Source organism: Osmerus eperlanus, chromosome 6, assembly GCF_963692335.1.
Source record: "Osmerus eperlanus chromosome 6, fOsmEpe2.1, whole genome shotgun sequence".
Taxonomy (NCBI): domain Eukaryota; kingdom Metazoa; phylum Chordata; class Actinopteri; order Osmeriformes; family Osmeridae; genus Osmerus; species Osmerus eperlanus.
The window spans coordinates 4,355,690-4,379,154 of record NC_085023.1 but is presented as its reverse complement, the minus strand read 5'-3'; the positions used below and the strand labels follow the sequence as shown (position 1 = coordinate 4,379,154).

Below are 23,465 nucleotides of genomic sequence, written 5' to 3'. Positions count from 1 at the left end.
GAGGAGTATTACGTATGTGGTCACTACTGTCTGAACCAGTATCATGAGGAGTAGTGTGTATGTGGTCACTACTGTCTGAACCAGTATCATGAGGAGTAGTGTGTATGTGGTCACTATTGTGTCTGAACCAGTATCATGAGGAGTAGTGTGTATGTGGTCACTACTGTCTGAACCAGTATCATGAGGAGTAGTGTGTATGTGGTCACTACTGTCTGAACCAGTATCACGAGGAGTAGTGTGTATGTGGTCACTACTGTCTGAACCAGTATCACGAGGAGTAGTGTGTATGTGGTCACTACTGTCTGAACCAGTATCATGAGGAGTAGTGTGTATGTGGTCACTACTGTCTGAACCAGTATCATGAGGAGTAGTGTGTATGTGGTCACTACTGTCTGAACCAGTATCATGAGGAGTAGTGTGTATGTGGTCACTACTGTCTGAACCAGTATCATGAGGAGTAGTGTGTATGTGGTCACTACTGTCTGAACCAGTATCATGAGGAGTAGTGTGTATGTGGTCACTACTGTCTGAACCAGTATCATGAGGAGTAGTGTGTATGTGGTCACTACTGTCTGAACCAGTATCATGAGGAGTAGTGTGTATGTGGTCACTACTGTCTGAACCAGTATCATGAGGAGTAGTGTGTATGTGGTCACTGCTGTCTGCTTAGCAGGGGGCCAGACTCACCCCATACCAAGTGAGATTTCAAACATAAAACATATTGACTGTCAGTTGGGGATTGTTTAAAGTCCCTCAGATTAAATTGATACCAGTATTTATACTGGTTAAATTGTATCAATACAATTTTTTACTACTGTCATTTAAGAATCATATTGTGTGCACAGATGTTCATTTATTGCGTGCTTTCAACAAACGTAGATGAACAAACAGCTGAAGAACATCTGGTCAGCCAAGTGCTCCATGAAATGAGCCTGGGTTTGTCAATGTTATAACTCACCCTGGTGCATGTTGGTATAAAGCTGATGTTTGACTTCTGTCACAGTATCTGTGAGCACATCCAGACTGCATGACTGAGGAGTAGTGTGTATGTGGTCACTACTGTCTGAACCAGTATCATGAGGAGTAGTGTGTATGTGGTCACTACTGTCTGAACCAGTATCATGAGGAGTAGTGTGTATGTGGTCACTACTGTCTTAACCAGTAACATGAGGAGTAGTGTGTATGTGGTCACTACTGTCTGAACCAGTATCACGAGGAGTAGTGTGTATGTGGTCACTACTGTCTGAACCAGTAACATGAGGAGTAGTGTGTATGTGGTCACTACTGTCTGAACCAGTATCATGAGGAGTAGTGTGTATGTGGTCACTACTGTCTGAACCAGTATCACGAGGAGTAGTGTGTATGTGGTCACTACTGTCTGAACCAGTATCATGAGGAGTAGTGTGTATGTGGTCACTACTGTCTGAACCAGTATCATGAGGAGTAGTGTGTCTGTGGTCACTACTGTCTGAACCAGTATCATGAGGAGTAGTGTGTATGTGGTCACTACTGTCTGAACCAGTATCATGTGGAGTAGTGTGTATGTGGTCACTACTGTCTGAACCAGTGTCATGAGGAGTAGTGTGTATGTGGTCACTAATGTCTGAACCAGTATCATGAGGAGTAGTGTGTATGTGGTCACTACTGTCTGAACCAGTATCATGAGGAGTAGTGTGTATGTGGTCACTACTGTCTGAACCAGTATCATGAGGAGTAGTGTGTATGTGGTCACTACTGTCTGAACCAGTATCATGAGGAGTACTGTGTATGTGGTCACTACTGTCTGAACCAGTATCATGAGGAGTAGTGTGTATGTGGTCACTACTGTCTGAACCAGTATCATGAGGAGTAGTGTGTATGTGGTCACTATTGTGTCTGAACCAGTATCATGAGGAGTATTGTGTATGTGGTCACTACTGTCTGAACCAGTATCATGAGGAGTAGTGTGTATGTGGTCACTACTGTCTGAACCAGTATCATGAGGAGTAGTGTGTATGTGGTCACTACTGTCTGAACCAGTATCATGAGGAGTAGTGTGTATGTGGTCACTACTGTCTGAACCAGTATCATGAGGAGTAGTGTGTATGTGGTCACTACTGTCTGAACCAGTATCATGAGGAGTAGTGTGTATGTGGTCACTACTGTCTGAACCAGTATCATGAGGAGTAGTGTGTATGTGGTCACTACTGTCTGAACCAGTATCATGAGGAGTAGTGTGTATGTGGTCACTGCTGTCTGCTTAGCAGGGGGCCAGACTCACCCCATACCAAGTGAGATTTCAAACATAAAACATATTGACTGTCAGTTGGGGATTGTTTAAAGTCCCTCAGATTAAATTGATACCAGTATTTATACTGGTTAAATTGTATCAATACAATTTTTTACTACTGTCATTTAAGAATCATATTGTATGCACAGATGTTCATTTATTGCGTGCTTTCAACAAACGTAGATGAACAAACAGCTGAAGAACATCTGGTCAGCCAAGTGCTCCATGAAATGAGCCTGGGTTTGTCGATGTTATAACTCACCCTGGTGCATGTTGGTATACAGCTGATGTTTGACTTCTGTCACAGTATCTGTGAGCACATCCAGACTGCATGACTGAGGAGTAGTGTGTATGTGGTCACTACTGTCTGAACCAGTATCATGAGGAGTAGTGTGTATGTGGTCACTACTGTCTGAACCAGTATCATGAGGAGTAGTGTGTATGTGGTCACTACTGTCTTAACCAGTAACATGAGGAGTAGTGTGTATGTGGTCACTACTGTCTGAACCAGTATCACGAGGAGTAGTGTGTATGTGGTCACTACTGTCTGAACCAGTAACATGAGGAGTAGTGTGTATGTGGTCACTACTGTCTGAACCAGTATCATGAGGAGTAGTGTGTATGTGGTCACTACTGTCTGAACCAGTATCACGAGGAGTAGTGTGTATGTGGTCACTACTGTCTGAACCAGTATCATGAGGAGTAGTGTGTATGTGGTCACTACTGTCTGAACCAGTATCATGAGGAGTAGTGTGTCTGTGGTCACTACTGTCTGAACCAGTATCATGAGGAGTAGTGTGTATGTGGTCACTACTGTCTGAACCAGTATCATGTGGAGTAGTGTGTATGTGGTCACTACTGTCTGAACCAGTGTCATGAGGAGTAGTGTGTATGTGGTCACTACTGTCTGAACCAGTATCATGAGGAGTAGTGTGTATGTGGTCACTACTGTCTGAACCAGTATCATGAGGAGTAGTCTGTATGTGGTCACTACTGTCTGAACCAGTATCATGAGGAGTAGTGTGTATGTGGTCACTGCTGTCTGCTTAGCAGGGGGCCAGACTCACCCCATACCAAGTGAGATTTCAAACATAAAACATATTGACTGTCAGTTGGGGAATGTTTAAAGTCCCTCAGATTAAATTGATACCAGTATTTATACTGGTTAAATTGTATCAATACAATTTTTTACTACTGTCATTTAAGAATCATATTGTGTGCACAGATGTTCATTTATTGCGTGCTTTCAACAAACGTAGATGAACAAACAGCTGAAGAACATCTGGTCAGCCAAGTGCTCCATGAAATGAGCCTGGGTTTGTCGATGTTATAACTCACCCTGGTGCATGTTGGTATACAGCTGATGTTTGACTTCTGTCACAGTATCTGTGAGCACATCCAGACTGCATGACTGAGGAGTAGTGTGTATGTGGTCACTACTGTCTGAACCAGTATCATGAGGAGTAGTGTGTATGTGGTCACTACTGTCTGAACCAGTATCATGAGGAGTAGTGTGTATGTGGTCACTACTGTCTTAACCAGTAACATGAGGAGTAGTGTGTATGTGGTCACTACTGTCTGAACCAGTATCACGAGGAGTAGTGTGTATGTGGTCACTACTGTCTGAACCAGTATCATGAGGAGTAGTGTGTATGTGGTCACTATTGTGTCTGAACCAGTATCATGAGGAGTAGTGTGTATGTGGTCACTACTGTCTGAACCAGTATCATGAGGAGTAGTGTGTATGTGGTCACTACTGTCTGAACCAGTATCATGAGGAGTAGTGTGTATGTGGTCACTACTGTCTGAACCAGTATCATGAGGAGTAGTGTGTATGTGGTCACTACTGTCTGAACCAGTATCATGAGGAGTAGTGTGTATGTGGTCACTACTGTCTGAACCAGTATCATGAGGAGTAGTGTGTATGTGGTCACTACTGTCTGAACCAGTATCATGAGGAGTAGTGTGTATGTGGTCACTACTGTCTGAACCAGTATCATGAGGAGTAGTGTGTATGTGGTCACTACTGTCTGAACCAGTATCATGAGGAGTAGTGTGTATGTGGTCACTACTGTCTGAACCAGTATCATGAGGAGTAGTGTGTATGTGGTCACTACTGTCTGAACCAGTATCATGAGGAGTAGTGTGTATGTGGTCACTACTGTCTGAACCAGTATCATGAGGAGTAGTGTGTATGTGGTCACTACTGTCTGAACCAGTATCATGAGGAGTAGTGTGTATGTGGTCACTGCTGTCTGCTTAGCAGGGGGCCAGACTCACCCCATACCAAGTGAGATTTCAAACATAAAACATATTGACTGTCAGTTGGGGATTGTTTAAAGTCCCTCAGATTAAATTGATACCAGTATTTATACTGGTTAAATTGTATCAATACAATTTTTTACTACTGTCATTTAAGAATCATATTGTGTGCACAGATGTTCATTTATTGCGTGCTTTCAACAAACGTAGATGAACAAACAGCTGAAGAACATCTGGTCAGCCAAGTGCTCCATGAAATGAGCCTGGGTTTGTCGATGTTATAACTCACCCTGGTGCATGTTGGTATACAGCTGATGTTTGACTTCTGTCACAGTATCTGTGAGCACATCCAGACTGCATGACTGAGGAGTAGTGTGTATGTGGTCACTACTGTCTGAACCAGTATCATGAGGAGTAGTGTGTATGTGGTCACTACTGTCTGAACCAGTATCATGAGGAGTAGTGTGTATGTGGTCACTACTGTCTTAACCAGTAACATGAGGAGTAGTGTGTATGTGGTCACTACTGTCTGAACCAGTATCACGAGGAGTAGTGTGTATGTGGTCACTACTGTCTGAACCAGTAACATGAGGAGTAGTGTGTATGTGGTCTCTACTGTCTGAACCAGTATCATGAGGAGTAGTGTGTATGTGGTCACTACTGTCTGAACCAGTATCACGAGGAGTAGTGTGTATGTGGTCACTACTGTCTGAACCAGTATCATGAGGAGTAGTGTGTATGTGGTCACTACTGTCTGAACCAGTATCATGAGGAGTAGTGTGTCTGTGGTCACTACTGTCTGAACCAGTATCATGAGGAGTAGTGTGTATGTGGTCACTACTGTCTGAACCAGTATCATGTGGAGTAGTGTGTATGTGGTCACTACTGTCTGAACCAGTGTCATGAGGAGTAGTGTGTATGTGGTCACTAATGTCTGAACCAGTATCATGAGGAGTAGTGTGTATGTGGTCACTACTGTCTGAACCAGTATCATGAGGAGTAGTGTGTATGTGGTCACTACTGTCTGAACCAGTATCACGAGGAGTAGTGTGTATGTGGTCACTACTGTCTGAACCAGTATCATGAGGAGTAGTGTGTATGTGGTCACTATTGTGTCTGAACCAGTATCATGAGGAGTAGTGTGTATGTGGTCACTACTGTCTGAACCAGTATCATGAGGAGTAGTGTGTATGTGGTCACTACTGTCTGAACCAGTATCATGAGGAGTAGTGTGTATGTGGTCACTACTGTCTGAACCAGTATCATGAGGAGTAGTGTGTATGTGGTCACTACTGTCTGAACCAGTATCATGAGGAGTAGTGTGTATGTGGTCACTACTGTCTGAACCAGTATCATGAGGAGTAGTGTGTATGTGGTCACTACTGTCTGAACCAGTATCATGAGGAGTAGTGTGTATGTGGTCACTACTGTCTGAACCAGTATCATGAGGAGTAGTGTGTATGTGGTCACTGCTGTCTGCTTAGCAGGGGGCCAGACTCACCCCATACCAAGTGAGATTTCAAACATAAAACATATTGACTGTCAGTTGGGGATTGTTTAAAGTCCCTCAGATTAAATTGATACCAGTATTTATACTGGTTAAATTGTATCAATACAATTTTTTACTACTGTCATTTAAGAATCATATTGTGTGCACAGATGTTCATTTATTGCGTGCTTTCAACAAACGTAGATGAACAAACAGCTGAAGAACATCTGGTCAGCCAAGTGCTCCATGAAATGAGCCTGGGTTTGTCAATGTTATAACTCACCCTGGTGCATGTTGGTATAAAGCTGATGTTTGACTTCTGTCACAGTATCTGTGAGCACATCCAGACTGCATGACTGAGGAGTAGTGTGTATGTGGTCACTACTGTCTGAACCAGTATCATGAGGAGTAGTGTGTATGTGGTCACTACTGTCTGAACCAGTATCATGAGGAGTAGTGTGTATGTGGTCACTACTGTCTTAACCAGTAACATGAGGAGTAGTGTGTATGTGGTCACTACTGTCTGAACCAGTATCACGAGGAGTAGTGTGTATGTGGTCACTACTGTCTGAACCAGTAACATGAGGAGTAGTGTGTATGTGGTCACTACTGTCTGAACCAGTATCATGAGGAGTAGTGTGTATGTGGTCACTACTGTCTGAACCAGTATCACGAGGAGTAGTGTGTATGTGGTCACTACTGTCTGAACCAGTATCATGAGGAGTAGTGTGTATGTGGTCACTACTGTCTGAACCAGTATCATGAGGAGTAGTGTGTCTGTGGTCACTACTGTCTGAACCAGTATCATGAGGAGTAGTGTGTATGTGGTCACTACTGTCTGAACCAGTATCATGTGGAGTAGTGTGTATGTGGTCACTACTGTCTGAACCAGTGTCATGAGGAGTAGTGTGTATGTGGTCACTAATGTCTGAACCAGTATCATGAGGAGTAGTGTGTATGTGGTCACTACTGTCTGAACCAGTATCATGAGGAGTAGTGTGTATGTGGTCACTACTGTCTGAACCAGTATCATGAGGAGTAGTGTGTATGTGGTCACTACTGTCTGAACCAGTATCATGAGGAGTAGTGTGTATGTGGTCACTACTGTCTGAACCAGTATCATGAGGAGTAGTGTGTATGTGGTCACTACTGTCTGAACCAGTATCATGAGGAGTAGTGTGTATGTGGTCACTATTGTGTCTGAACCAGTATCATGAGGAGTATTGTGTATGTGGTCACTACTGTCTGAACCAGTATCATGAGGAGTAGTGTGTATGTGGTCACTACTGTCTGAACCAGTATCATGAGGAGTAGTGTGTATGTGGTCACTACTGTCTGAACCAGTATCATGAGGAGTAGTGTGTATGTGGTCACTACTGTCTGAACCAGTATCATGAGGAGTAGTGTGTATGTGGTCACTACTGTCTGAACCAGTATCATGAGGAGTAGTGTGTATGTGGTCACTACTGTCTGAACCAGTATCATGAGGAGTAGTGTGTATGTGGTCACTACTGTCTGAACCAGTATCATGAGGAGTAGTGTGTATGTGGTCACTATTGTCTGAACCAGTATCATGAGGAGTAGTGTGTATGTGGTCACTACTGTCTGTACCAGTATCATGAGGAGTAGTGTGTATGTGGTCACTACTGTCTGAACCAGTATCATGAGGAGTAGTGTGTATTTGTTATGCATGTAACTGATTGGATAAGGAAGTAGTTGGAAATAACTAAGACGTTCGTTCAGAGAAAACCCAGTAAAGTGATTTCATGTTCTGTGGTTATTCGTCCTCAAGTGTTTCTTTCTATACATAATACATCACAGTTTGCATCTGGTGGCTGTTGTGCTGCTGTCCCTGTGGGTGACTCCTGTTGTACTGCATGAAGGGAAGGGAATTAGAAATAGCAAGAAAAGTGTGCTTGTTGTATTATACTACTATATAACTGGATATTCACCTTCATTCTGACATACTATACCTTATAGGATGGTAGTATTCCAGTTGAGATGCAGGGATGGTCAACCAAGTGCCTCATATACCAAGTGAGATTTCAAACATACAACATATTGACTGTAAATTGGGGATTGTTTCAAATCCCTCAGATTAAATTGATACCCGAATTATTACTGGTTATATCGATTCAAACCATTTGTTTTACTTCTGTCATTTAAGAATCATATTTTGAGCGCAGATGTTCATGCATTTGCATGCTTTCAACAAACTTAGGTGACCAAACAGTTGAAGAACATCTATCTGGTCAGCCAAGTGCTCCATGAAATGAGATTTTGAACTTGGCCCAGTTTCCCAGACATGGATTAAGCGTAGTCCTTTACTAAAAACAATTTTCAATGGAGATCTTCATTTTATTCGACCTACTTACTTTTGGACTAGGCTTAATCCATGTCTGGGAAAGTGGGCATATATCTCTTTTATTAATATGGTCTGAGAATAATAAGTGACAGTAAATTAACACATTGAATCAGGAGAATAGTAAACCATTTAAAAGTAGCAGTTACAGTTAGATTCTGCCTTCTCTGGGTGGTGAGGTAATCAAATAATACACATTCATCTAAGTGTCTAAGTTAATTCTGCTGTCTTTTGGATTTATGAATTCTCTTGCTAGACTGAGAGTCAGAGACGTGTTTTTAGCACAGTGCTTCAGGGTGGCTGGAGAGACAGAGTCTGGCCCAGCTGCTTAGCAGGGGTAGGTGTTGTGGTCTCTCAGAGTACAGTCGTTTAGCCTCTCTCACCACCTTGCTAAACCTGGTCTTTGACTTCTTGAACCTGGATCTGTCCCTACTCCTGGACGCTTCCTCCTCGTCCAACCTCAGCCTTCTGAGTTTAGCCGTGAACCAGGGTTAGTCGTTGTTATAACTCACCCCATACCAAGTGAGATTTCAAACATAAAACATATTGACTGTCAGTTGGGGATTGTTTAAAGTCCCTCAGATTGAATTGATACCAGTATTTTTACTCGTTATATTGTATCAATACAATTTTTTACTACTGTCATTTAAGAATCATATTGTGTGCACAGATGTTCATTTATTGCATGCTTTCAACAAATGTAGATGAACAAACAGCTGAAGAACATCTGGTCAGCCAAGTGCTCCATGAAATGAGCCTGGGTTTGTCGATGTTATAACTCACCCTGGTGCATTTTGGTATACAGCTGATGTTTGACTTCTGTCACAGTATCTGTGAGCACATCCAGACTGCATGACTGAGGAGTAGTGTGTATGTGGTCACTACTGTCTGAACCAGTATCATGAGGAGTAGTGTGTATGTGGTCACTACTGTCTGAACCAGTATCATGAGGAGTAGTGTGTATGTGGTCACTACTGTCTGAACCAGTATCATGAGGAGTAGTGTGTATGTGGTCACTACTGTCTGAACCAGTATCATGAGGAGTAGTGTGTATGTGGTCACTACTGTCTGAACCAGTATCATGAGGAGTAGTGTGTATGTGGTCACTACTGTCTGAACCAGTATCATGAGGAGTAGTGTGTATGTGGTCACTACTGTCTGAACCAGTATCATGAGGAGTAGTGTGTATGTGGTCACTACTGTCTGAACCAGTATCATGAGGAGTAGTGTGTATGTGGTCACTACTGTCTGAACCAGTATCATGAGGAGTAGTGTGTATGTGGTCACTACTGTGTTCGAACCATTCCAAAACATACCAAAGGATGTATTGTGTTATTGTATCTCACTGGTGAATTAATCTTTTAAGTTTCATGTCACAATAACACAATCAAGCTAACCATTCCTGAACAGTGTCATATATTCACTGATAGTTTGATCATGTCAGTACAACAGTGCCATAGATATCGTCTATAGTACTGATCATAGGAGATACTAAACCTTGTATTGATCCTAGTACCAAGGGAATTATGATCTGAATGGTTCAGAAAGACACTAGACAGTCTAGAACAAAAGATTCACTGATGGCCTACATTTCACATTATATGACTTAGAAATACCTCAGGAAGACCACATGATGTCTCAGTATACATTAGACAGGATTGTTTTGGGGATATTTCACAAGTACAATCCAGCTTAGTAAAATCAGCTTCTCAGGCAGGTTCATTTTTCACATTGGTTACTGGCTACTTTGTCATTGTGTTCGAGTCAAATGTTAAACTCTCATGGAAACTCATAGTTAAAACATTTAAGAAAGCTTGGTAGGAGCAATTCAGTGAGAGAGTTCCACTCTTCCAGAGGTGGTCGGTGTTGAAGAAGAGGTGCAGACCATAAGCAAAGCATAATCATGCATCAAGAGTAGAGATAACAATAAAAAGTGTTTGTGATCCCTCCCTAATGATAATCTTCTACAGGCTGTCAGGCTGTCACATCACAGAGGAAGGCTGTGCTTCTCTGGGCTCAGTGCTGAAGTCAACCTCCTTCCTGAGACAACTAGATCTAAGTAACAATGATCTGAAGGATGCCGGCATGAAGCTGCTCTCTGCTGGACTGGGGAACCCACTCTGCAAACTGGAGACACTGAGGTATGTATTTATGTTCTACATGAGCCATTAGTAAAGTTACCATCATCAAGTTGGGTATAAACTTAATGCCAAGAATGAGATATGCCTTCTAGTCATCAGTGAGGACTAGTTTGATAAGAAACAGGCAGATTTGCTTCATCTGAAACACTCTAAAACATGCTGTACATAATGATTTGCTTATATTTTATTTCATGTTTTTGTTTATTTTAGACAGAATGAAAATGTTGATGCAACTGTTTCTGAATGTGCAACACGATTTCAGTCTCTTTGGGTAGTGTTAACAATCTGTATGCCCTTGCCCAAAGGGTAATACAATACAGCTTAATTTAATTTTCAACCTTAAACCTATTTCGCATTGAAACACAACCTGTCATTCATCAAACTTTGTGAACATCTGGGGTTTCCCTCTTCACAGTGGAAACATTTTGACTTTAATCTGTGAACACCACTTGTTTTATTACAACACTGAAATGTGCAGTCATGGCTTTCGCAAAGAGAGAAATGGAGGTACTGTCATCTTCAGCACCTTTATAGACTGTAACCTAAATCAGTAGCACACATAATCTCAATTTCTTATTGTGTACGTGTGTGTCTGTGGTTGTTGTGATGTATTTTTATGAATGTTAGGGTCACTACGAAAAGTAAGACATTTGAAGTTAAAAAAAGAACTATTTGAGGGTTTTCTCTGCTGTTAAATATAATAGCAGTCATGTTTGACCCTGAAGACAACACAAGGGTTAAGATATACTATTCATCATATTATTGTACATTTACCTGGGCAGTGAGTTTAGCATCTGGCGGCTGTTGTTCCTGTGGTTGACGCCTTTTCCACTACATGAAGGGTTTCAAATTAGGAATGGCAAGAAAAGTGTGCTTGATGTATAATACTACTGTATATACTGTATATATGTATGGAACTGGCTATTCACATGTATTCTGACATACTTTACTTCATAAGATGGTAGTATTCCATCTGAGATGCAGGGAGAGTCAGCCAAATGCCCCATACCGAGTGAGATTTCAAACACATATCTGCTCTTTAAAAAAGGGAAGAAAGAAAGTTGAACACAGAACGTCAGTCTTTTATTGATCCTTTGCACAGATCACAAAAGGTGACATTGGCCATAAAATGTATTGAGGTTGGCCCTGCTAATGCGTCCTAACATTAAGAGCACAGAATGCAAACATGACTGTTACAACTTAAAACTAGAATTTTGGAAAGAATATAAAATGTTGAAATAGCCTATATAAAGACATAGGCATGATGGTGTTAAATGATTATCTGTAATCCATGAACAGCATACTAATATAGCAGTTCCTCTTCTCGCAGGGAGTGCAGAGCCAACAGGCAGTCAGGTTATCTAATGACTTAACATAGTTAAATAAATACTGACAGGCATTCTCTGTTGTTCAAAAATAATAATATTTGCTAGATACGTTTTTTGAATACTTTTGGTTAATTTCACTTCCATTTAATTTCCCCTTTAATTTTTTGGAATAACTTCTTATATTGTCCAATAGCCTGAAGTGTTTGATGGCACGCCCTGTCATGTGATCTCTGTCTCTGTATCAGTTATCCTGTTGCTAAAAAGAACACTGTTAACTGAAGGCGTCTGAAGGGAACCAGATGTCTATCTGCTCAGAAAATTCGAAGCTAGAGAAAAATTTACCATCTGAAAGTTAAAGTCTATTAGTAGCCGGTCCAGAACAAATACGTTTACTGAGGCTTTTTAGGTAATTTAGAAGCAAATTACCTCAGGTTTACCACAGAAAATTCTCAGGGTATAAACCAGGATGTTTTGTAGCTAATAGGCTACAGAGCGACTGAAGTGGGATATTCTTCAGTTGGAATCCAACTCAGTGGAACAAGTTCGGCAGGTAGGCTGATATTTTACCACTTTATTTGTATAAATTACGTTTTAGTTGACTGCGGCAGGGTGTGGGGAATGGGAGGTAGTTACAAATAGCTAGAAAGAGGCAGCAGGAGAGGGCTTTGTCGGGAAAGTAGCTGGTCGCTGTTGTTTATTAGGTTGTCATGACTTCATGAATGATTAACGTCCTGTCACTGTTCAGTTGCTCATCCTCCTCGATATCGTGATATTTAATACAATTCTGAAGCAGCGGCGGCAATGATGATCTATGTCGAGCTGTCATAGAACTCGGTTTAGAGAGGGAAAGGTCACGTGGCCGTGAACATTGCTTTCTGCAATGGTGGATAGATATGATCCATGTTCTATGTCTCGTACTGCTTAAGAATAGCAACAACTAATTTGTTGTGTTCATTCAAGTCAAGTTTGGCTTTATGTAGCAGACGTCCTGATGTTCCATAGAACTACTAGCACCAAACTGACCACAAACCTAACCTTCCTGAACTGGGGGGAAAGGTCACTCTGTCTAATGAGGGGGAGGAGCAGCTATGACAGCACCTGCCAAATGAACCCCTCTGTGCTGACTCACTCTGGAGGCCCAGATGGATTCTGTCACAACATTGATCCTCTTTCTACAGGCTGTCAGGCTGTCTGGTCACAGAGGAAGGCTGTGCTTCTCTGGCCTCAGCTCTGAGGTCCAACCCTTTCCACCTGAGGGAACTGGACCTGAGCTACAATCATCCAGGAGCAAAAGGATCGAAGCTGCTCTCTGCTGGACTGGAGGATCCACACTACAGACTGGAGAAACTCAAGTAAGGACATGTTTGTGTTTTTATATACCTCCATGTAATGTTGCTTAACACTGAATATACATCTAAGTATGTTAATAGGCCTTGCATTTCATGATTATACAATCACAGACTGCGTGTTTATTTAGGACAGTGGGTTAGGAAGAGAGAAGCCCTATATAATCTACAATAGCCTTTAGTGCAATTATGACTATATAGCTACAATCCTAATTGTATTTCCTGGGGTCTATTCCAGAAAGTGGGTTGAAGTGAAAACAGTGAGTTTGTTAACCCTGAGATGAGGGAAACTCTGGGTTTTCTGTTCCAGAAAGAGAGGAAACACAAACTCTGGTTAAGTTACCACGGTAACTGATGGTAACTAACCTAACCTGCTTGCTGGCAGCTTTTGTTTAGCAAACCATGAATTTCTCCCTCTCTCCTCCCTCATGCCGAGCCTGAAGCAACTATCAGACATGGGGTGTCCTTTCCTCATCCAGGGCTCCAGACTAACTTGTTTTACTAGGAGCACTGTAGCCCCTAACTGAACATGTTGGGGGCACAGGCAGAACATGTAGGGGCCTACACCTTAAATTGACCTGCAAAGCAATTATTCACATTTTCCCCATTTTAAATGTATTACTGATAATGTGCTGTTGTATTTTACTTTGCAGTAGGGCTGTGCGATATGACCACAATCTCATATCCTGATATAGATCCTTTCATATCCCGATAACGATACATAACACAATATGGCACATTTTCTTTCAATTCAATGAATAAATAGTTGATATAAAATGACCACATGGAGAGGCTCTAAATTGCGGCCAATTTGGTTGCATCTGTAAGGGAAAAACTTGCCTGGGGCGCCAAATGTGCTAGGACCGCCACTGTGTATAACACATAAGGATGACATGAAGTTTCCATGCAGAGCTAACCTGGTATTTACTGAACATGTCCCTGTTAATCTGTGCTGTGGAGGTTGATGGACCCTCCTCAGGGTTTCCCGCAGCACTTTCCAGTTAAGGCGGCCGCCTAAGCAACACACGCCTGCCGCCTTAACTACGTCGTCCAAAACAAAAAGAAAGATGAATGCCGTGTTACTCTGTCCTGTTTGCTCCCTTTCATTCCAAACAGTACCTTCTCTGCAGAATGCATTAGTCTATCGTACAAACAACCCCCCTCCCCCCAGAACACATTAGGCTAGACTCTACAACCCCCCCTCCCGGTCTGACGGCAAACCCTACCACCTTAACTAACACGTTTTCTGTGGGAAACCCTGCTCCTCCTTGTAATGCCCAGTCATGCTCTGTTATAAAGGAGAAGAATGTGCCAGTTGTTTTACCATTCATTCTTTTTTCTCATCACGTCAATGTACATGTCAAACCCATAATTCCACACAAGAACCTCAAAACAATGTACATGGGGAGAGAACAGTGTAGCTCAGTAGCTACCATACAGTAAGATGTATACCTCTGTAGGTCTTTCTGAATCCCTCTGTGGCAGCAGACAACATATCTGTATCATTCTGTGATGAAGAGCATTCTGTTCTACTGTACTGTACACAGTCTTTGCAATATTGAGAACTTAAACTGCAAGAGGTTCTGTTGTGGCAGAAGGCTCAACAAGGCAGGTAACACCATCAATGACCTTTGGGAGAAATGAACCCCCCAAATGAAATCTCCACAAACACACTAACATGTTATGTGGGCCCTTGTGTCCTCGGGGGTGATAGGCTTGGATGAGTTCCCTCCAGGGATGCCTTCAGCCGCTGGTCGCCCAGCGTTCTGGCTCAGAGCCAGCTCTTCTGCCTCTGTCAGAGGTGGTGCCCTCCTCTGCCTTCTTTCTGTTAGTCCACTACAAGTCCAATGTTCATATACTGAGCAGGATTAGGTGAGACAACATTTATGTGTTAAAACAGCATTCTCACAAGTTGAGACAGCCACTGAATGATTTGTACTTGGTTTAATCCTGTCAAACATGATTAAAACAATCATGTGTCTGAATCAGAAGGGGACAATGACAGACAAGGAATTTACTTTGGCCGAAAGATACCGACCGAGGCAGCCATTATCGGCGCCCCCTTGAAAATGTCAGCAGAAACATGAGAGAAAAAGTCAACCCCCAGACTATGCTCCTAGAGGAGTACAGTGTGAGAACAGGAGAAAACACCTCAGCACATGGGCACATACATTGTACAACATTACAGAACTCATGACATGCAAAGGGGGTGGGAAGGCCAAAGCAAAATATGCCCTACCTGTTTGAACTGATTTTATATTTCATTTTCAGCTGCTGCCAAGTGTGTTTTGTGCCCATAGGATTGTTCCACCACTTGTCCAGCTGTAGTAAGACGTGTGGTTAAATGTCAAATAAATAGACTGCATTGAAATGTACTCATTGACCAATTGTCTCTCTTTTGCTGTTGCAGTTGTTGTTTACCTTTCAGAAAATGTTTGCATACTCGCCTGCACGCATGAGAATTCCTAATTCCAGTGAATTAGAATTAAACGAACTCAGATCAGCTCTTCTGGAACCGATAACTCTGTGCTTCCCATCTCAGGGTTCATCAAGTCTGAGTTCAGGGTTAGGCTCAGAGTTTGTAAAACTCTGAGCTGTTTTCTGGAATACACCTCTGATGATAAACATAGAAACAACATGTTTACTTTAGTCACGTAGCAACAGGTGAGGTGTCATTTCCTCATCATTCCTCTGCTTCTCCCTACAGTGTGGATCATGGTGGAGAGTGCTGGATCAAACCTGGTCTTAGGAAATGTGAGTATTGACTGCTACTTAGTTCTGGTACACAGGGTCATACAGGGACAATACCATTAGTGACTTTGACACTGTCAGAAATGGACACACGTATGTGCCCTCCCTTCACCCTCCCCTCTCTCCCCCTCCCCTGTTCCCCCCCCTCCCTTCCCCTAGCTGCTGTGTGTTTCCTGTCCCCCTCCCTCCTTCCCTCACTCCTCGCTTCCTTCCCTCTCCACTGCCCTACCCTCTCCTCCTCCCACCCCTCCCTTCATCTCCTTCTCCCCTTTCGTCTCTCTCCTCTTCTGAGAGGAGGTCAGGGGGGTGGGGGGAGAGGAGGGGGGGGGGTCGGGGGAGAGGAGGTGGGGGGGAGAGAGTAGATAAGGGGGGTGGGGGGGAAGAGGTCAGGGGGCGGGGGGGAGAGAGTTGATAAGGGGGGTGGGGGGAGAGGGGTGGGGGGGGAGGAGGTCAGGGGGCGTGGGGGAGAGAATAGATAATGGGGGTGTGGGGAGAGAGCAGATAAGTGGTGTTGGGGGGGAGGAGGTCAGGGGGGTGGGGGGAGAGGAGATAGGAGGGTGGGGGGGAGAGGAGGTGGGGGGGAGAGAGTAGATAAGGGGGCTGGGGGGAGAGGAGGAGGTGGGGGTGGGGAGAGAGGAGGTCAGGGGGGCGGGGGTGAGAGAGTAGATAATGGGGGTGGGGGGAGAGGAGGACAGAGGGGTGGGGGGAGAGGAGGTGGGGGGGAGAGGAGGTCAGGGATGGGGGGAGAGAGTAGATGAGGGGGTAGGGGGAGAGGAGGTGGGGGGGAGAGAGTAGATAAGGGGGCTGGGGGGGGAGAGGAGGTGGGGGGGAGAGAGTAGATAAGGGGGCTGGGGGGAGAGGAGGTCAGGGGGGGGGGGTGAGAGAGTAGATAATGGGGGTGGGGGGAGAGGAGGACAGAGGGGTGGGGGGAGAGGAGGTGGGGGGGAGAGGAGGTCAGGGATGGGGGAGAGAGTAGATGAGGGGGTAGGGGGAGAAGTGGTGGGGGGGAGAGAGTAGATAAGTGGTGTTGGGGGAGAGGAGGTGGGGGGGGAGAGAGGAGGTGGGGGGGGAGAGAGTAGATAAGGGGGGTTGGGGGAGAGGATGTGGGGGGGAGAGAGTAGATAAGGGGGGTTGGGGGAGAGGAGGTGGGGGGGAGAGAGTAGATAAGGGGGGTGGGGGGGGAGAGGTCAGGGGGGGGGGAGAGAGTAGATAAGGGGGCTGGGGGGAGAGGAGGTCAGGGGGGGGGGTGAGAGAGTAGATAATGGGGGTGGGGGGAGAGGAGGACAGAGGGGTGGGGGGAGAGGAGGTGGGGGGGAGAGGAGGTCAGGGATGGGGGAGAGAGTAGATGAGGGGGTAGGGGGAGAAGTGGTGGGGGGGAGAGAGTAGATAAGTGGTGTTGGGGGAGAGGAGGTGGGGGGGAGAGGAGGTCAGGGATGGGGGGAGAGAGTAGATGAGGGGGTAGGGGGGAGAGGAGGTGGGGGGGAGAGAGTAGATAAGGGGGGTGGGGGGAGAGGAGGTGGGGGGGAGAGAGTAGATAAGGGGGGTGGGGGGAGAGGAGGTGGGGGGGAGAGAGTAGATAAGGGGGTGGGGGGGAGAGGAGGTGGGGGGGAGAGAGGAGGTGGGGGGAGAGAGTAGATAAGGGGGGTGGGGGGAGAGGAGGTGGGGGGGAGAGGAGGTCAGGGATGGGGGGAGAGAGTAGATGAGGGGGTGGGGGGAGAGGAGGTGGGGGGGAGAGAGTAGATAAGGGGGGTGGGGGGAGAGGAGGTGGGGGGGAGAGAGCAGATAAGTGGTGTTGGGGGGGAGGAGGTCAGGGGGGTGGGGGGGGAGAGAATGAAAGGGGGAGGGCAGGAAGAGGGAGACATTCTAATGTGAATGATGATGATCAGTAATATATTGTGTCTTGGTCTCCCCCATCAGATGCCTGTGAGCTCACACTGGACCCAAACACAGCATGCAGAGAACTCTCTCTGTCTGAGGAGAACAGAAAGGTGACAAGGAGGTGGGAGAAGCAGCCGTATCCTGATCACCCAGAGAGATTTGAGGGCTGTGCACAGGTGCTGTGTAGAGAGGGTCTGTCTGGGCGCTGTTACTGGGAGGCAGAGTGGAGTGGAAGATGGGTTGGTATAGCAGTGACATATAAAGGAATCAGCAGGAGAGGAAGGGGTGCTGACTGTAGGCTTGGACACAATAACAAGTCCTGGAGTCTGGTCTGTGATGATGACGATTACTCTGCCTGGCACAATAAGAAGAGCACTGACATACCTGCCCCCCCCTCCAGCTCCCACAGAGTAGGAGTGTATCTGGACTGGCCGGCCGGCACTCTGTCCTTCTACACAGTCTCCTCTGACACACTGACCCACCTGCACACATTCCACAGCACATTCACTGAGCCCCTCTATCCTGGGTTCTTGGTTCTTGATGACTCCTCAGTGTCCCTGTGTCAGGTAGAATAGCCCACACACACTCTCACACACTGTGCTCACATAGATGTCATTGAAGATTGAACTGTATACAGTTGGAATTGATATCCCAGAGTGTTTGTAAATATTGGTGTGTGTAGAATGTTTGTTTTGTTTTAACCTTTTAGATGTAAATATTACTGATATTAAATATTATTAATATCTCTAAATATTACCTACGCTTCCACCAGAGTGAGTTATTTTTCCAAAACGGAAGCTAGCTTTAGTTAGCTTCCGTTACCTAGCAACCTAGCATAATACTCGTAGCAATGCTACTACCTGCTAGTGTTACTTGTTAGCCTCCTAATTGTACATTTTGAAGCCATACTACAGCGTTTGTCATGTAGTTTTTGTCTATCGGAAAATAGTCGGTTGGAATGTTCAGAATCACACGTGCGACGTTACTCTGTGGGGCTTTCGAACTATCGCACACGTGTGATGCTGCTCCTTAACGGGTTAATTGTTGACAAACAACAATCCTGTCTTTGATCTCAGTCCCACTGAATGTGATGAACTAAATAGTGTCTTAGTGACTAAATAAGGAGAAATAAAGATGTTTTATACAGGATGATAGAAGACATGCTGTGTGTTTGTTGGTGACCCAGTGGCCCTATAGACACACACACACACACACGTACACACACACACACACATGCACACACACACATGTACACACACACACACACACACACACTGGAAACACTACATTTAGGACCAGTAATATGACAGTATTACCCACTTGAATATACACTGTGTGTGTGTCTAGTGTGATCCCCTCTCTCCCTCCCTACTCTCTCCCCCCACCCCCCCTCCCTCCCTACTCTCTCCCCCCACCCTCCCTCCCTACTCTCTCCCCCCCACCCTCAACCCTACCTCTCCACCCCACCCTCCCTCCCTACTCTCTCCCCCCAACCTCCCCTCCTACTCTCTCCCCTACTCTCCCTCCCTACTCTCTCCCCCCACCTCCCTCCCTACTCTCCTCCCACCTCCTCTCTCCCCCACCTCCTTCCGATCTCCCCCACCCTCCCTCACCTACCCTCTCTCTCCCCCCACCCTCCTCCCTACTCTCTCCCCCACCCTCCCTCCTACTCTCTCCCCCCACCCTCCCTCCCTACTCTCTCTCCCCCACCCTCCCACTCCCTACCCTCCCCCCTCCTCCCTACTCTCTCCCCCCACCTCACCTCCCCCCTCTCCTACTCTCCCTCCCTACACTCTCCCCCCACCCTCCTCCCTACTCTCTCCCCCCTCCCCCCCACCCTCCCTCCCTACTCTCTCCCCCACCCTCCCTCCATACTCTCTCCCCACCCTCCCTCCCTACTCTCTCCCCCCACCTCCCTCCCTACTCTCTCCCCCACCCTCCCTCCCTACTCTCTCCCCGCCACCCTCCCTCCCTACTCTCTCTCCCCCACCCTCCCTCCCTACCCTCCCTCCTACTCTCCTCCCTACTCTCTCCCCCACCCTCCCTCCCTACTCTCTCCCCCCACTCCTCAACTGCCTCCACTGCTCCCATCACGGCCCGTATCAGATTCAAGACTCTGGTACTGACCTTCGAGCGGTGAACGGGACTGCTCCCGACTACATCAAGGTCTCTCCTCCAGCCTTACCCCCCCCCCCGCCCACCTACGGTCTTCTTCTGACAACCGTCTGGTGGTCCCACCTCTCAAGAGCACCCGCTCCAACCCAAGCTCTTCTCCTGTCTGGCCCCCAATGGTGGAATCACCTCCTCACCTCCATCAGAGACACTGACTGTCTCTCCACCTTCAAAGAAAAGGCTCAAGACGCACTTGTTCCGGGAGTACAACGGTACTTAGGGATGATTTGCTGGACCTGATGTTAGTTTCCTCCAGATCACAATGACTCTTACTTAGAGACTTGTTGCTCTTGTTGGTTAGCTGTAACTGATTTAAATTACCGTACTCGCTGTGAAATATATTTTTACTGTTGCTTGTTTTTTCTACAGGTACACTCTTGCACTTTTTTGAGGTCATGTTGTTTAATTGTAACTTACTCAACTACAAGCTCTTATGGTTCTTCCTTCTGGCACTTATTTAGGTTTTTCACAATGTATGCTTCATGTTGGCTCCCCGCAATGTTTGGGGCGTCTCAGTGTTATGATCAGTGACCTGTGCTCTTTTGTAAAGCTCTCTCTGGAAGTTGCTTTGGAGAAAAGCGTCTGCTAAATGAATAAATGTAAATGTACTCTCTCCCCTCACCCTCCCTCCCTACTCTCACCCTACTCTCTCCCCCCCACCCTCCCCTCCCTACTACTCTCCCCCACCCCCCTCCCTACACTCTCCCCCCCACCCTCCTTCCTAACCTCTCCCCCCCCACCCTCCCCCCTACTCCTCCCCCCACCCACCTCTACTCACTCCCCCAACCCCCCTCCCTCCCACACCACCCCTCCCTACTCACTCCCCCCACCCTCCCTCCCTACCCCCACCCCTACCACTCTCCCCCCACCCTCCCTCCCTACTACTCTCCCCCCACCCTCCCACCCTACTCTCTCCCCCACCCTCCCTCACTACTCTCTCCCCTCCCACCCTCCCTCCACTCCCCTCACCCCCCCACCCACCTCAACTCACCCCCACCCTCCCTCCCTACCCTCCCTCCCCTACCTCTCACCCCCCACCCTCCCTCCCTACTCTCCCCCCCACCCTCCCCTCCCTACTCTCTCCCCCCCCACCCTCCTTCCCTACTCTCTCCCCCCCACCCTCCCTCCCTACTCACCCCCCACCCTCCCTCCCTACTCTCTCCCCCACCCTCCCTCCCTACTCTCTCCCCCCCACCCTCCCCTCCCTACTCTCCCCCCCCACCCTCCCTCCCTACTCTCTCCCCCACCCTCCCTCCCTACTCTCTCCCCCACCCTCCCTCCTACTCTCTCCCCCACCCTCCCTCCCTACTCTCTCCCCCCACCCTCCCTCCCTACTCTCTCCCCCCACCCTCCTTCCCTACTCTCTCCCCCCACCCTCCTTCCCTACTCTCTCCCCCCCCACCCTCCCTCCCTACTCTCTCCCCCCCACCCTCCCTCCCTACCCTCCCTCCCTACTCTCTCCCCCCACCCTCCCTACCCTCCCTCCCTACTCTCCCCCCCACCCTCCCTCCCTACTCTCCCCCCCACCCTCCCTCCCTCCTCCTCTCCCCCCCCCCTCCCTCCTACTCTCTCCCCCCACCCTCCCTCCCTACTCTCCCCCCCACCCTCCCTCCTACTCTCTCTCCCCCACCCTCCCTCCCTACTCTCTCCCCCCTACCCTCCCTCCCTACTCTCCCCCCCACCCCTCCCTCCCTACTCTCCCCCCCACCCTCCCTCCCTACTCTCTCCCCCACCCTCCCTCCCTACTCTCTCCCCCCCACCCTCCCTCCCTACTCTCTCCCCCCCACCCTCCCTCCCTACTCTCTCCCCCCACCCTCCTTCCCTACTCTCTCCCCCCCACCCTCCCTCCCTACTCTCTCCCCCACCCTCCCTCCCTACTCTCTCCCCCACCCTCCCTCCCTACTCTCTCCCCCCACCCTCCTTCCCTACTCTCTCCCCCCCACCCTCCCTCCCTACTCTCCCCCACCCTCCCTCCCTACTCCTCAACTCCCTCCACTGGCTTCCCATCACGGCCCGTATCAGATTCAAGACTCTGGTACTGACCTTCCGAGCGGTGAACGGGACTGCTCCCGACTACATCAAGTCTCTCCTCCAGCCTTACACCCCCCCCCCCCCCCCCCGCCCACCTACGGTCTTCTTCTGACAACCGTCTGGTGGTCCCACCTCTCAAGAGCACCCGCTCCCAACCCAAGCTCTTCTCCTGTCTGGCCCCCCAATGGTGGAATCACCTCCTCACCTCCATCAGAGACACTGACTGTCTCTCCACCTTCAAGAAAAGGCTCAAGACGCACTTGTTCCGGGAGTACAACGGTACTTAGGGATGATTTGCTGGACCTGATGTTAGTTTTCTCCAGGATCACAATGACTCTTACTTAGAGACTTGTTGCTCTTGTTGGTTAGCTGTAACTGATTTAAAATTACCGTACTCGCTGTGAAATATATTTTTACTGTTGCTTGTTTTTTCTACAGGTACACTCTTGCACTTTTTTGAGGTTCATGTTGTTTAATTGTAACTTACTCAACTACAAGCTCTTATGGTTCTTCCTTCTGGCACTTATTTAGGTTTTTCACAATGTATGCTTCATGTTTGGCTCCCCGCAATGTTTGGGGCGTCTCAGTGTTATGATCAGTGACCTGTGCTCTTTTGTAAAGCTCTCTCTTGGAAGTCGCTTTGGAGAAAAGCGTCTGCTAAATGAATAAATGTAAATGTACTCTCTCCCCTCACCCTCCCTCCCTACCCTCCCTCCCTACTCTCTCCCCCCACCCTCCCTCCCTACTCTCTCCCCCCACCCTCCTTCCCTACTCTCTCCCCCCTACCCTCCCTCCCTACTCTCTCCCCCCACCCTCCCTCCCTACTCTCTCCCCCTACCCTCCTTCCCTACTCTCTCCCCCCTACCCTCCCTCCCTACTCTCTCCCCCCACCCTCCCTCCCTACTCTCTCCCCTACCCTCCCTCCCTACTCTCTCCCCCCACCTTCCCTCCCTAGAGAGGAAGGGGTGATGACTGTAGGCTTGGATACAATAACAAGTCCTGGAGTCTGGAGTGTAGTGATGACAGTTACTCTGCCTGGCACAATATGAATAGCACTGTCATACCTGCCCCCCCCCCCCTCCAGCTCCCACAGAGTAGGAGTGTATCTGGACTGGCCGGCCGGCACTCTGTCCTTCTACACAGTCTCTTCTGACACACTGACCCACTTGCACACATTCCACAGCACATTCACTGAGCCCCTCTATCCTGGGTTCTATGTTGGGTTAGACTCCTCAGTGTCCCTGTGTCAGGTAGAATAGCCCACACACACTCTCACACACTGTGCTCACATAGATGTCATTGAAGATTGAACTGTATACAGTTGTAATTGATATCCCAGAGTGTTTGTAAATATTGGTGTGTGTAGAATGTTTGTTGTGTTTTCATTGTTGACAAACAACATTCCTGTCTTTGATCTCAGTCCCACTGAATGTGAT

The 23,465-nt window shown here is 47.2% G+C and overlaps 1 protein-coding gene across 1 annotated transcript in view; it reads left to right on the top strand.

The window, feature by feature from the left end:
* LOC134021968 (NACHT, LRR and PYD domains-containing protein 12-like) overlaps positions 1 to 19,071 on the top strand; it is a 248,064-nt gene extending 228,993 nt beyond the window's left edge. The window contains 1 exon segment of the mRNA XM_062463092.1: positions 17,866 to 19,071. Coding sequence (XP_062319076.1) covers positions 17,866 to 18,401 — 536 coding nt within the window. The 3' untranslated portion in view covers positions 18,402 to 19,071.
* Positions 19,072 to 23,465: the final 4,394 nt, after the last annotated feature.